Source organism: Salvelinus namaycush, chromosome 26, assembly GCF_016432855.1.
Source record: "Salvelinus namaycush isolate Seneca chromosome 26, SaNama_1.0, whole genome shotgun sequence".
Lineage (NCBI taxonomy): Eukaryota > Metazoa > Chordata > Actinopteri > Salmoniformes > Salmonidae > Salvelinus > Salvelinus namaycush.
Genome location: NC_052332.1, coordinates 29837530 through 29853085, shown reverse-complemented (window position 1 = coordinate 29853085; position 15556 = coordinate 29837530). Strand labels below are relative to the sequence as shown.

The 15556-nt window shown below is 42.6% G+C and overlaps 1 protein-coding gene across 1 annotated transcript; it reads left to right on the top strand.

Moving 5' to 3' along the window:
* The first annotated feature begins 203 nt into the window (after positions 1 to 203).
* LOC120021662 (cdc42 effector protein 2-like) lies at positions 204 to 7590 on the top strand. The gene is made up of 2 exons (XM_038965481.1): positions 204 to 667; positions 6152 to 7590. The coding sequence occupies exon 2, from the start codon at positions 6483 to 6485 to the stop codon at positions 7242 to 7244; it is 762 nt and encodes a 253-aa protein (XP_038821409.1). The 5' UTR covers positions 204 to 667; positions 6152 to 6482; the 3' UTR covers positions 7245 to 7590.
* The last annotated feature ends 7966 nt before the right edge of the window (positions 7591 to 15556 follow it).

The window sequence follows — 15556 nt, the reverse complement described above, 5'->3', positions numbered from 1 at the left end:
TGAGATTATGATTGCACTATTTCAATTGTTCCAAATGATTGATTGGGGATTCCAAATAAACATATGTGTTAATGAATAGCTCTCCAAAGCCAACTCCCCTGTGTCAAAAAGAGTTGTGTGATTCCACTGACAAACACCGGGTGTAACTGTGAGTCAGTGTGCGCGCACATCTGAACAGCGACGGAAGCGCATGATGTGTCGGAATTTGTAGGAACGAGGAAGACATATAGTCCACCCGAGAAGGAGAAGCCCGCCCTGGATTACAGCTCTTTCGTGGAATGTTCACTGAGGAGAACTGTCGTTTTATTTATTTTTTACCATCGGGAGTTTGTTAAGGTGATATGCGCACTGTGGGACCCTGAGGAATAGGCCATCAAAGTGTTCTGCGCGAAATCCAGTGACAGAGTTTCCAGCTATTCACCATTATTTAAGCGCGCGCTCTAAGCAAAGTGAGAAAGCGATAAGAGGTATAGCGCATCTCTGATTCTACGATATCAGCACATCGTCGCTTTAGCAGCCTATGGACCATGGTATCAAATGAAGAAGCGGTTATTTGTCCGGTGCAGGCACCTACGCTCGCCAAGCACAGGGACTTATGACATTATTTACGCACACTCAAATATCCGACCCCTGCTCTATGTCATATCGGACATCTGGCATCGGTGAGGTAAGCAGATCTAATCTATTCTACCTCCTTGAATGCTGCGTATAGCAACTAAGATGCGTGTAACGAGTAGACATGATATAAAATCTAACCTAGGTATCCTAGAAATAGGAGAGGTACTGCGGAAAACCGTCCTCCGACATTATCTACCTCATCAAACGTCAGAGTTTTACAGACGATGTTTAATGTGACCAAATTGGACTCATCTCTTATTTTGAGTATTCTATATTTCTGTTAGGCCATTAGTCAACCCTTTAGGGAGTGTGTGCGTGTTGTGTTATACTGCAGCACACCTCTATTAAAATATAGTCTAGATACTAGGGAACATTTCTAACAATATATAAAATCATTCATCATCATTGAGAATGACCTGTTCCCTTCTGCTCATCTGAATTTACTCTTCATTTGTCCTGTATTTGTTGACGAAGTATGTGTTGATAGAAACTTGTCCTCTTCTTGGGACAGAGCTGGATTTGGGGTAGTGTGTTTATGCAAATTATACAGTTCTATTATTGTTGACCAAACATCACACAACCCTTTCCTACCCTAGTTGAGCATTCCCAAATGATCCTTAATAGGTAAGGATTTTTGAAAGAATTGTCTGTCTGGTTCTGTTTGTATCATGAGAAAGGAATCTAAAATACCATCCAAAAGACATTCAGCTCCAGATCTACTAATCACTTTCAGGAGTGGCTTGTGAGATGTTTTTTTCTACCACCTGACTTCTTTCAAGCAGACCATAATTCTCCAGCCCTGTAGCAGTTAAACTCTTTCAAACTCTGAATGACATGATCATCCCTTCAGTCGTTGAGGCATGTTGTCTCTCACTGGTCTCCTGTGACAGAGTCATTTGAATGGTGACACTGTGAGCATTGTTCAAAAAAGCACTCGGTTGCAGTCAACAGTATGTTCTGGGTGAACAATGTCCTCCTTAGACCTCTGAGTTCTCTTTGTGTGAGTTCTGTCAATGGCAGCCTGGGACAAACATGTTGTGACAGTATGTCCCATACAATATCTAACAAATGAACAAGCTTTTCAAGGGCTTCACCAAGCATTGTTCTATCTCAGCTGTGGCAGTTAAGAACTGGCTTACAAAGCCTGGTAATTTCATGGATTCAGCTCTCGTCTTGCTTGTTGGAAACAAGAAGAAGCTGTACATTTTTGGAAAATATAGAAAGGGCATGTCAAAACAGACCCTTCAGAATCCTATGTTTATTTTTCCAGGATATTTTTTTTACCTCCTTGAAATTGCGTTGAAAGTGCTTCAGTGAGTTTCTCAGTTCAATCTTATTCTGCCTGTGTTTTCCCCACTTTTTGTGAAAACTGGAACTGAATTACGAAAAATAGGAAAATACCATGCATGATAAAATGTCTGGAAACAAAGAGCTATGTGGCGGCTGGTGCGGAGGAGTTATAGGAGGACGCACTCATTGTAATGTCTGGAATGGAAACCAAGTGTTTGTCTGCATTATATTTATTCCACTGTGGCTGTGGCTCGTTGCTGTGGCTCCTTGATGTGGCACCTCTATGGTCAAGCTCTGGTTGCTTTTTGGAGAAAGACTGTCTCCACAACATGACTCCTTCATCACCTTGGATAATGGGAGCAGTGATGTCACACACAACTCACATGGCCAATGTGTCTGAAGTAACAGCTCAGGTAAGATGTCCCTCAGCTTTGGCTCTTGGCTGGGCTGTGCCAGTGGCTGTATCTGCGGTTGGGGTTTATGTCAACCCTGGTGGTCACCCTGGCCTCCGAGACGGTTGCACTTGAGTAGTCGTCTGTCTTTGTTTCTGAACCGGTGCAAAAAAAAAGCCTATCATGAGACCACGACTAGTCTTTAATCCCACTGGTCTGCCAAGATCTTAGCTGCTTTTTGTTGACAAAGCACTGAAGCACTCTTTCAAATGTGCCTGACAGGCCTTGGAAACTGCTTACTACAGTATGTGCAAGAGAAGCGCTCACTCGGTGAGTGTGCGTGCATACTATGTTTGAGTGAGTAGGCCTATGTGAAAGGGAAAAATAGTTTTGTGTTAAACATACATGATATTTAAACACAGTATGTGAATAAGTCTTTTCGAACCCATTGTTACCAGCATTGAATACTATTGACCTTTGATTAGAGTGATTAACTCTGACAAATACATTTTATGGAGGCAAAGGAATTTCGTTAGTCTGGTCAGCAGATGTATAGCTTTTCCATACGAACAAGACAAGGGATCTGCGACAAGGCTAGAATCTCATTACAATGTTGTTTTTTCCAAACCTTTTCAGTGAATTATCCTACTGCATTATTAAATTCTAATCATCCTGATGCGTCTTCTACCCTGCTCGTGTAACAGTATAACTTTACTCCGTCCCCTCGCCCCGACCCGGGCATGAACCAGGGACCCTCTGCACACAACAACAGTCATCGTTACCCATCGCTCCACAAAAGCCTCGGCTCTTGCAGAGCAAGAGGAACCACTACTTCAAGGTCTCAGAGCAAGTGACGTCACCGATTGAAAGGCTATTAGCGCGCACCACTGCTAACTAGATAGCCATTTCACATCGGTTACACTCGTTTGAATGAAACAGATTGATTGTGTGCTTTAGACCATTGCAAAGTATTCACGTACACAGTCTGGGTCCACAATGGCATGTCTGAGAGACTTCTTCACTGTGGCCAAACAGAATGCAGCTAGAGATGAGGCACGTCTCTCTCTCTGTCATTATTTCCACAGACAAGTGATTCAGTTGGCACTGCTACCCTCTGTCTATCGCAAAGTAATAAAGGCATTTTTAAATGTTATATTATTGGCTACAGTTGAAGTCGGAAGTTTACATACACCTTAGCCAAATACATTTAAACTCAGTTTTTCACAATTCCTGACATTTAATCCTAATAAAAATTCCCTGTCTTAGGTCAGTTAGGATCACTACTTTATTTTAAGTATGTGAAATGTCAGAATAATAGTAGAGAATTATTTATTTAAGCTTTTATTTCTTTCATCACATTCCCAGTGGGTCAGAAGTTTACATACACTCAATTAGTATTTGGTAGCATTGCCTTTAAATTGTTTAACTTGGGTCAAACGTTTCAGGTAGCCTTCCACAAGCTTCCCACAATAAGTTGGGTGAATTTTGGCCCATTCCTCCTGACAGAGCTGTTGTAACTGAGTCAGGTTTGTAGGCCTCCTTGCTCGCACACGCTTTTTCAGTTCTGCCCACATATTTTCTATAGGATTGAGGTCAGGGCTTTGTGATGGCCACTCCAATACCTTGACTTTGTTGTCCTTAAGCCATTTTGCCACAACTTTGGAAGTATGCTTGGGGTCATTGTCCATTTGGAAGACCCATTTGTGACCAAGCTTTAACTTCCTGACTGATGTCTTGAGATGTTGCTTCAATATATCCACATAATTGTCCTTCCTCATGATGCCATCTATTTTGTGAAGTACACCAGTCCCTTCTGCAGCAAAGCACCCCCACAACATGATGCTGCCACCCCCCTGCTTCACAGTTGGGATGGTGTTCTTCAGCTTGCAAGCCTCCCCCGTTTTCCTCCAAACATAACAATGGTCATTATGGCCAAACAGTTCTATTTTTGTTTCATCAGATCAGAGGACATTTCTCCAAAAGGTACAAACTTTGACCCCATGTGCAGTTACAAACCGTAGTCTGGCAGTTTTGGAGCAGTGGCTTCTTCCTTGCTGAGCTGCCTTTCAGATTATGTCGATATAGGACTCGTTTTACTGTGGATATAGATACTTTTGTACCTGTTTCCTCCAGCATCTTCACAAGGTCCTTTGCTGTTTTTCTGGGATTGATTTGCACTTTTTGCACCAAAGTACGTTCATATCTCCTTCCTGAGCGGTATGACGGCTGCGTGGTCCCATGGTGTTTATACTTGCGTACTATTGTTTGTACAGATGAACGTGGTACCTTCAGGCGTTTGTAAATTGCTCCCAAGGATGAACCAGACTTGTGGAGGTCTATAATTTTTTTTCTGAGGTCTTGCCTGATTTCTTTAGATTGTCCCATGATGTCAAGCAAAGAGGCACTGAGTTTGAAGGTAGGCCTTGAAATACATCCACAGGTACACCTCCACTTGACTCAAATTATGTCAATTACCCTATCAGAAGCTTCTAAAGCCATGACATAATTTTCTGGAATTTCCAAGCTGTTTAAAGGCACAGTCAACTTAGTGTATGTAAACTTCTGAACCACTGGAATTGTGATACAGTGAAATAATCTGTCTGTAAACAATTGTTGGACAAATTACTTGTCATGCACAAAGTAGATGTCCTAACCGACTTGCCAAAACTATAGTTTGTTAACAAGGAATTTGTGGAGTGGTTGAAAAACGAGTTTTAATGACTCCAACATAAGTGTATGTAAACTTCCAAATTCAACTGTATGTACTGTGTTTTAACAATGTGCAAATAGTTGAAGTACAAAGGGAAAATTAACTCACTCTCTTTCTCTCTGTTAGTTAACAATGTATTTCTGTGCTATCTGTCACCAACCAGAATGCACTCTGTTCTGGTTCAGCAGAGCTTCGATCAAGTTGGTTCGACCAGTTCCTCTCGCTCTACAGCCCTGACATCATGTGACATATTGTCTCTTCTGGTACCTTTTTGGGGCTTTTATTCAGTAGTACCATTGTTTACTTGACATACACGTTGAGGTCAGGTATTGTGTTTCGTATGCTGGTAGAGGGGAGACGTTGTTTTGTTTTTGTTGCAGAGTGATCTATGTGCACAGTAGCTGACAGCGAACATTAAAGTAAATATTCTGTGAGTGCCTGAGGCTCAAGCTCCTCCTGTGCACTCAGTGGTGCTACTGTAAAGCTATCCCTATCTCATAGCTGTAACCTAAGAAGCAATAGTTAATGTCAAGTCATGCCCTCTCTCTCATACCCAGGTTTTCCTGCTCTGCTTGACCAAGGCCCTCACTGAGCAGCAGCAGCACTTTAATCTGCCTCCTTCAGAACTACTGTCTGCCAGCCTGACACACACCTGCCTCACTAAAGCTCCCTAAATAGGTTTAAACCAGGCTAACTCTCTCTCGTCCACAAGGCATGCTACTGAAAGTGTCCTCTCTTATTCACACTCACATATCGCCCTATCACTCCTCAGCAGTGCATCCTGATTCATTCATTCTGGCATTCACCATATAAGAAACTTTTCCCATGCTGCATTGCCAACAACAATAGACTGAGTGATTATTTTATGTCCTGTTGATATGATACGATGGAAATATTTATTGAATTACTTTCTTTCAGCTCAACTCTATCAAACTAGACCTAAGGGGTCTCTGTTATGTGTCACGGTTGTTTTTTTTTACACTTGAGTGTTTATTTTCCTTACATATTAAGTTTCTGAACATCAGATGTCATGTAATATTGTGAGAGTATTGTTCCTCCATGTTTATATAGCATGCATTTTAGAGCAACGTTTCTATGATAGAATATAAAACTAATGGCTTTCTTCTGCTTGTTTCCGCAGTGGGAGGTGATTGACACAGTGCGCGGACCTCACTAAAAAACCTCTCCAACAGTCGTCGTGCCATCCTCACTTCTTACTCACTGTGAAGCGCTGTTACAAGAGAGTGATGTGGACTTTATTTGGGACTATTCATCAGTAAAGCTGGCTGCAAAAGTAGCAGTCCTCCCTGAGCACCAGGCCTGACTGTTAATAGCTCAGCCAGCCAGCCTGGTTCCCTCTCCTCTTTCCTGTGTCTGATTCAGAGAAGCTCTGCCCAGCCTCCTCTCCCCCCCCACCACCCCTCACGTTGTTGCAGGAGTTGAGTCTCTGCTGCCCAGGGAGGGCTCCAGACATGTCCACCAAGGCGCCCATATACCTGAAGCGGCGGAGCAGGAAGGGTAAGAAAGAAAAGCTGCGGGACATCCTCTCCTCGGACATGATCAGTCCTCCGCTTGGGGACTTCCGCCACACCATCCACATTGGCAGCGGCGGGGGGGAGGACGACCTATTTGGGGACCTGTCCTTCCTGGAGGGGAAGTTCCACCTGCTCCCTGGGCAGCAGGGCGACAGCATATCCCAGCGCTCTTCCATGTACGCAGAGCCCTTCCAGTTCAGCCGTACTGCCAGCATCAGTGGACACACAGCCTCCTCAGAGAGCTCCCCCCTTCTGAAGAACGCCCTCTCTTTGCCCGTCATTGGAGGGTTGCAGGCCATCACCCTGCCTGTCACCTCTGCACCCCCCAGTGTCCCCCACCCGCCTCAGAACGCAGCCCCCCCACCCAAACCTCCTCGACTGCACCTGGATGACAAGATCCTGATGTCCCATCACCCAGGCCTGGACTCCCCCTTGGCCCAGACTCCCAGCAGGACTTCCCAGTTCTGCCCACCCTCTCCCAGATTTCCATCAGACGACGATGTGTGTATCCAGGACCCCTATCTGGATGACCGGGTTCAGGAGCGTCCCTACTTGTCCAATGCAGGCTCCCTGCTCTCCCTGCACCTGGACCTGGGCCCCTCCATCCTGGATGACGTGCTGCAGATCATGGACCGCCAGCGCCTCAACGGCCTCAACGGAACCTGTCTGCAGGGAGGACGGCAAGAGCTCTACACCTGACCATGAGAAGTCCTCCCTCGGTCCTCTGTCCTTTTACTGTCTTTTGTAGTGTAACACAGGAGGTTCTGACCTCAACCAGGCCTTGCTTGATCACAAGGCTGGGTTTGTACAGTAGTTTGCTCATATTAAGTGCTTTTTTTTCTGGAACTTAACATCAGTTTCTGTTAGTGTTTTAATTGATATTGAATATCTTTCTACACTTTTCCATATTTGAATTACTTAATGTAGGAAGTGTTGTCTAATGAGGTGACATGAGCCAAACGCTGACTGTTAAATCTCCTCTGCCCTTCCTCCAAAGAGTACATGAAGAGACTGGGGAAAGAATACACTGCTGGTCAGGAACTGAGGTCAGCATATATATATATATATATATATATATATGTTTGGGGTAATATGTCAGTGGGAAGGATATGGTAAAACCTGAATGTCGGTGTTAGATCATTTTTTTTACTGCACCTGAGCTGTAGACTACTGTACGTACTCCGAAGATCACAGTTTGCTGCGCGTGTCATACAGATTTATCCAGCTTATGAAGCTATTCTATTCAGACTCTACTTGGTTGGGGTTATTGTTCTCAAAGACACACACTTACGGAAAGATGAACTGTACGACAGGGATGATGTCATCTCTGCAAGGACAGAGAGCCAGAGTGGGAGAGGAGGTCACCTCCCTGAGTCTGTCTCAGTTTTCAGCTTTTGTTCATTTTTACTGCAAGATTGTGAAAGTTGTAACTTTGTTTCAGGAGAGACACTGAGTGTTGGAGGGTGCAGTTCCATATCTGTCGTCCTTTCAGCAGATCTACAGAGCAAAGCTCTCTGTTTTTACTGGCTCTCAGGCTCTGGTCATTGACATGTTGGACACGCTTGGAGTACTGTTACGTTTTGATTCACAACCTGAGACTGCTCATAAAGAGATTATCTCACCGCTGTAGCCATCCAAGTCCTTGTGTTGCTCCAACTTTCTCTGTACCAACACAGAAAAGTTCACAATCAGACTATTACCAATGTTATTTGGAATTCTAGTTCCAAGATACTTCAGTGTTTGCAGTACAATACAGCGTAGAGTTGCTGGAACACCAATTGCTGCATGGGGTATATATTTTTCTATTTCAGTATTACATCAATAACAATGTAGCAATCAACTGGATAATGATAACAGGTTAATGATTCTTCACAAACCCAATAAGAAATGCTTTATTATTTGCACCCAGAGGTGCACTGATTCACTTCAACATTGTACAAATTATTTCAAAAGTGAAATGATAATATAATTTAGAACATACGTTGGTTCTTTGATAACGGTGGACAAATGATGTGCAGGTCTACCTTAAGAATGGCAGAAAACGCTGGATACCGTTATAATGTACCCAACAGGGGTTCTATACATTACATGTCCTACTGTAGGCTAACATACACTACATTTATGCATAACGCTAAACAATATCATTATAGTATTATATTTGATTAATCTCATATTAGATCAAATGTTGTTACTTTTACACACTTACTAAAGCACTATTGGCATTGTAACTGCATATAACTACATTAATTACAGCTTTTAAACTGCTCTATAATTTCTGTTTACTTTTGGATATCAACTCATCAGATCAAATCTATCAAAATCTAATGTTCTCACTCCATACATATCCACCCTGTCACAGGCAGCCAGTGGCACCTTAATTGAGGAGGATGGGCTCATTTAAAAAAAAAAAAAAAAAGTTATTTAACTAGGCAAGTCAGTTAAGCAAAAATTCTTATTTTACAATGACTGCCTACCCCGGCCAAACCCTCCCCTAACCCGGACGACGCTGGGCTAATTGTGCGCTGTCCTATGGGACTCCCGATCACGGCCTGTTGTGATACAGCCCGGGATCAAACCAGGGTCTGTAGTGACGCCTCTAACACTGAGATGCAGTGCCTTAGACTGCTGCGCCACTCAGGAGTAAATCATAGTAATGACTGGAACGGAATAAATGGAATGATATCGAACACAGCAAATAAATGGTTTTCACGTGTTTGATACAATTCTATTCACTCCATTCTAGCCATTATTATGAGCCATCCTCCTCTCAACAGCCTCCTGTGCACCCTGTGCATGCTCAAGTGATTACTAAATTAGATGGAAAATAACTTGGGCTCCATAGCTGACATGTTGAGAGGAGGACTGTATTAATAGACATATGTTGCAGAGAGAGAGAGGATGTGATGAGATGTGCTGCTGTGCAATGTTTGGACTCTGAGAGAGAGAGAGAGAGCGAGAGAGAAAGGTTATGGTAAGATGTGCTGCAGTGCAGTCTGTCTGGAGCCAGAGAGAGAGAGGATGTCCTGCAGTGCAGTCTGTCTGGAGCCAGAGAGAGAGAGGATGTGCTGCAGTGCAGTCTGTCTGGAGCCAGAGCCTGCAGTGCAGTCTGTCCTGCTGACTGTGGCCAGGCCAGAATGGCGTTACGTAAGCCTGTGTCTGTTTACTCTGGAGCTCTGCTGACAGTCAGATCTGCAGCCAGCCACTCCGTGACTGGGGAGCTGTACGGTGCAGTACAGTACGTCAGGCTCTCCTGCAGAGTTTGGGACAGCACCTGTTGACAGACTGACATCAACACTACTAACCTTCACTGGCTCCTCCAACTGCTATAAATCCCGATTTTTACAATCTAGTCAGTCGTATGCTGCACCTAATGACTATGGTAACATACTTTGGTGTTACTTTTTAAGTTGTGATATGCATGGTATGCCTCCCACAACAACTGAACTCAAGTTATTTTGGCATGTTTCCTATTGTATCTAGCTACTAGTCTAGACCTCCAAGTAAGTGTTGGTTGTTTTAGAAAGTGATTGCAGCATACGGAGCCAAAACCCTTCATCACTCCGTTTATCATAGTTGCTATGGCACTGGCTTCTGCTAATACCTGAATCACCAGATATGAGGCTCCACTTCCCTACATATTTATTTGGACAGTGAAGCTAAAATTTTTAATTTGGTTCTATACTCCACCATTTTGGATTTGAGATCAAATGTTTTATGAGGCGATGGAACAAAATGTCACCTTTTTTATTTTAGGGTATTTTTCATATACATACTGTTTGTTTTACCATTTAGAAATGAAAACTTTATGTATGTAGTCCCCCCCATTTTGAAGGTATAAGTATTTGGACAAATTCACTTAGTGTATTAAAGTAGTCAAAAGTACAACTCTACTCTAACTTTCTCACTCATCATTATTCACGGTTCATTCATGATTTTACGTAATCATGGTAGCTTCCAAATTAATGTACAAGTGCTCAAACATACTATATTATTTACAATAAAAGTGACTCCAAAAATACATTTACAATTCATTTCTACACAGCTGTCCGGAACACCTGGTGCTCTCATGCATGATTCAGTGTTGCTTGCCTCAAAGTGCACATAGAAGTAATTTAGCTCGTCTTGTAGGCTCGTGTCACTGGGCAACTAACGGCTGTGCTTCCCTTTGTAGTCCGTAATAGATTGGAACCCCTGCCAAATCCGACGAGCGTCGGAGAAGGTGTAGTGTTTGGATTTATTATGGATCCCCATTAGCTGCTGTCAAAGCAGCAGCTACTCTTCCTGGGGTCCAGCAAAATTAAGGCGGTTTATACAATTTTAAAACATTACAATACATTCACAGATTTCACAACACACTGTGTGCCCTCAGGCCCCTACTCCACCACTACCACATATCTACAGTACTAAATCCATGTGTATGTATAGTGCATATGTTATCTTGTGTGTGTTTGTGCCAATGTTTGTGTTGCTTCACAGTCCCCGCTGTTCCATAAGGCGTTTTTTTATTTACTGCTTGCGTCAGTTACTTGATGTGGAATAGAGTTCCATGTAGTCATGCCTCTATGTAGTACTGTGTGCCTCCCATAGTCTGTTCTGGACTTGGGGACTGTGAAGAGACCTCTTGTGGCATGTCTTGTGGGGTATGCATGGGTGTCTGAGCTGTGTGCCAGTAGTTTAGACAGCTCGGTGCATTCAACATGCCAATGCCTCTCATAAATAAAGTAGTGAAGAAGTCAATCGCTCTTCCACTTTCAGCCAGGAGAGATTGACATGCATATTACTAATATTAGCTCTCTGTGTACCGTATTTTTTTTGTGGCACCTGCCCACACGACTGAACAGTAGTCAAGGTGTGACAAAACTAGGGCCTGTAGGACCTGCTTTGTTGATAGTGTTAAGAAGGCAGAGCATTGCTTTATTATAGACAGACTTCTCCACATCTTATCTACTACTGCATCAATATGTTTTGACCATGACAGTTTACAATCTCATGTTACTACAAGCAATTTAGTCATCTCAACTTGCTCAATTTCCACATTATTTATTACAAGATTTAGTTGAGGTTTAGAGTTTAGTGAGTGTTTTGTTCCAAAAACAATGCTTTAAGTTTAAGAAATATTTAGGGCTAACTTATTCCTTGCCACCCACTCAAACTAACTGCAGCTCTTTGTTGAGTGTTGCAGTCATTTCAGTCGTTGTAGTAGCTGACGTGTATAGTGTTGAGTCATCCGCATACATAGAAACTCTGGCTTTACTCGAAGTCAGTGGCATGTCGTTAGTAAAAATTGAACAAAGCAAGGGGCCTAAACAGCTACCCTGCGGAATTTCTGATTCTAACTGGATTATATTTGATAGGCTTCCATTAAAGAACACCCTCTGTGTTCTGTTAGACAAGTAACTCTTTATCCACATTATAGCAGGGGGTGTAAAGCCATAACACATGTTTTTCCAGCAGCATACTATGCTCAATAATGTCAAAAGCTGCACTGAAGTCTAACAAAACAGCCCCCACAATCATTTTATCATCAATTTCTCTCAGCCAATCATCAGTCATTTGTTGTCAGTGCTGTGCTTGTTGAGTGTCCTTCCTTGTCAATTTGTTTACTGTAAAATAGCATTGTATCTGGTCAATCACAATTTTTTCCAGAAGTTTACTAAGGGTTGGTAACTGGCTGATTGGTTTGCTATTTGAACCAGTAAAGCGGGCTTTACTATTCTTGGGTAGCGGAATGACTTTAGCTTCCCTCCAAGCCTGAGGGCACACTCTAGTTGGCTTAAATTAAAGATGTGGCAAATAGGAGTGGCAATATCGTCTGCTATTATCCCACAGTAATTTTCCATCTAGATTGTTAGACCCTAGTGGCTTGTCATTGTTGATAGACAACAATAATTTTTTCGCCTCTTCCACACTGACTTTACGGAAATTCAAAAGTAAAATTCTTGTCTATCATAATTTGGTCCGATATACTTGGATGTGTAGTGTCAGCGTTTGTTGCTGGAATGTCATCCCTAAATTTGCATATCTTGCCAGTAGGATTCAATCTGTCCTGTATTTACACTTTGCCTGTTTGATGGTTCTTCGGATGGCATAGCGGGATTTCTTATAAGGGTTAGAGTCCCGCTCCTTGAAAGTGGCAGCTCTACCCTTTAGCTTAGTCCAAATGTTACCTGTAATCCATGGCTTCTGGTTGGAGTATGTATGTACGGTCACTGTGGGGACGACGTCATCAATGTACTTATTGATGAAGCCAGTGACTGATGTACTCCTCAATGCCATCGGAAGAATCCCGGAACATATTTCAGTCTGTGATACAGTTGCAAAACAGTCCTGTAGCTCAGCATCTGCATCATCTGACCACCTCTGTATTGAGCAAGTCATTGGTACTTCCTGCTTTAGTTTTTACTTGTAATTAGGAATCAGGAGGATAGAGTTATGGTCAGATTTGCCAAATGGAGGGCGAGGGAGAGCTTTGTATGTGTCGCTATGTGTGAATTAAAGGTGGTCTAGAGTTTTTTTGTTTTTTCCCCCCCTCTGGTTGCACATGTAACATGCTGGTAGAAATTAGGTAAAACAGATTTAAGTTTCCCTGCATTAAAGTCCCCGGCCAAAAGGAGCGCCGCCTCGATGAGCATTTTCTTGTTTGCTTAATGCCTTATACAGCTCGTTGAGTGCGGTCTTAGTGCCAGCATTGGTTTGTGGTGATAAATAGACTGCTACGAAAAATTGAAATTAACTCTCTTTGTAAATAGTGTGGTCTACAGCTTATCATGAGATACTCTACCTCAGGCGAGCAAAACCTCAAGACTTCCTTAATATTAGATTTCATGCACCAGGTGTTATTGACAAATAGACTTATCTTACAGGAGGAAGCTGTTCTATCTTGCCGATGCACGTAAAACCTAGCCAGCTGTATGTTATCCATGTTGTCGTTCAGCCACGACTCGGTGAAACATAAGATATTAGAGTTTTTAATGTCCCGTTGGTAGGATAGTCTTTATCGTAGCTCATTCAGTTTATTATCCAGTGATTGCATGTTGGCTAATAGGACTGATGGTAGAGGCGTGTTACCCACTCACCGCCGGATTCTCCAGACCTACGACCGCTATATCTCCGTCTCTTCTTCATGCGAATGACAGGAATTTGAGCCTTGTCCGGTGTCTGAAGTAAGTCCTTCACGTCCGACTTGTTAAAGAAAAACATCTTCATCCAGTACGAGGTGAGTAATCACTGTTCTGATATCAAGATGCTTTTTTTCTGTCGTACTAGACAGTGCCAGAAACATTATGTACAAAATAAGTTACAAATAATGCAAAAAAAACACACAATAGCACAATTGGTTAGGAGCCCGTAAAATGGCAGCCATCTCCTCCGGCTCCATTATTATCTTCCCAGCACAAGGTGCACTTGTGTAATGATCATGCTGTTTAATCAGCATCTTGAAATGCCACACCTGTCAGGTGGATGGATTATCTTGGCAAAGGAGAAATGTTCACTAACAGGGATGTAAACAAATTTGTGCACAATCTGAATGAAATAAGCTTTTTGTGCATATGGAACATTTCTGGGATCTTATTTCAGCTCATGAAACAGGGGACCAACACTTTACATGTTGCGTTAATATTTTTGTTCAGTGTACTTATGACACCTTCAAATGAGGGGACTAGATGCATAAAGTGCTTTCATTTCTAAACAGTAAAACCGATATGTATGAAAATACCTTCAAATAAAAAGGTGCAATTCTGTACTGTCGCCTCATTTGAAATATTTGCTCTCAAATTCAAAATGCTTGAGTATAGAGCCAAATTAAAGATTTGAGCTTCACAGTCCAAATAAATAGGCAGTTTAATATTTACCAAACTTCAAGGTTTTGTAGATATCTCTATTACATCATAACCTTTGCTGATCTTAATGTATGATAATGACTCTTATCGTGCTGCTATCAATTGGCATATTTTACATGTTTGGACAAATTGTTTACTTGCATCACACAATTACAAGCTGTAAATGATTATGAATAAATGCAATGTTATGGATAGAAGAAGAAAGAAATCCTTGTTTAGTTTTTCCCTCTCTGTGTGTGCGTGCGCGCGCTCGCGTTCTCTTGTTTGCCATGGTCCCTCCAGTTTTTGAATAGCCCTGGGAATGGCTCCAACTTGCTTTGTTAACACAGGGCCCTCGACACACACAGCCAGTGACCCTGAGAGCAGGGGTGGTCTGGAAACACCACTGAGAGGGGCCCTGCAGGGGGAGGATCTCAGAGGGGAGGTAGACAGGCGGGTGAAAAAGCCGGGCGGATGAGGAGAGGGAGAGACCAAATATATATTTTTTGCCTTTTTTCTCTTAATTGGTGTATCTCTGATCAGCAAATAGTTGAGGCAAACAAGTTAAAAACATCACTTTCTGTTTCAACTGTGTTTTCAATTTGATTTGCTGTTGAGATTTTGTTCTGCCTCTTTGAGCTTTAGAGTCTTCAAGGAACTTCAGAGATAGGAAGATCTCACTGAGCACACATTGGTTGAAGATTTCCTAGGTGACCGCCAAAATTGATTTGTGTTGATTATGGGACCACCCAGTCTATTCCTCTCTTATTTAATCATACTCTCAACCTCATGCTGTAAGTGGAACGTGTCCCCGCTGGCCTGGATAAATTATGTAACTCCTAATCTAAAACACTAATGACATTCAAAGGAGACCCCTTGTGAGTTCCACAATCAAACAAGTGTGTTGTGCTTCACTGTCTCCCTCATTGGCTGGGAACACCAGCTGTGTGTCTAGGTCTAAAAGCATGGCATACACAGATGTACGAGAGCATAGTCGGAATGGAAAGGCCTGCCTAGAGCAGAGTGACCAATGCCAGCCTCTTTCTCCCTGGTCTGAGTTTGGACCTCTGCTTGGGTGTAATAAGTAATATTGGGCCACTGACAGGCTGAAAGTGGATAGCAATTCAGTGAGTTTGACAGTTTACATATCAGAAAAGCTCCTTGAAATCCATGCCCAGAATGATTCCTTCC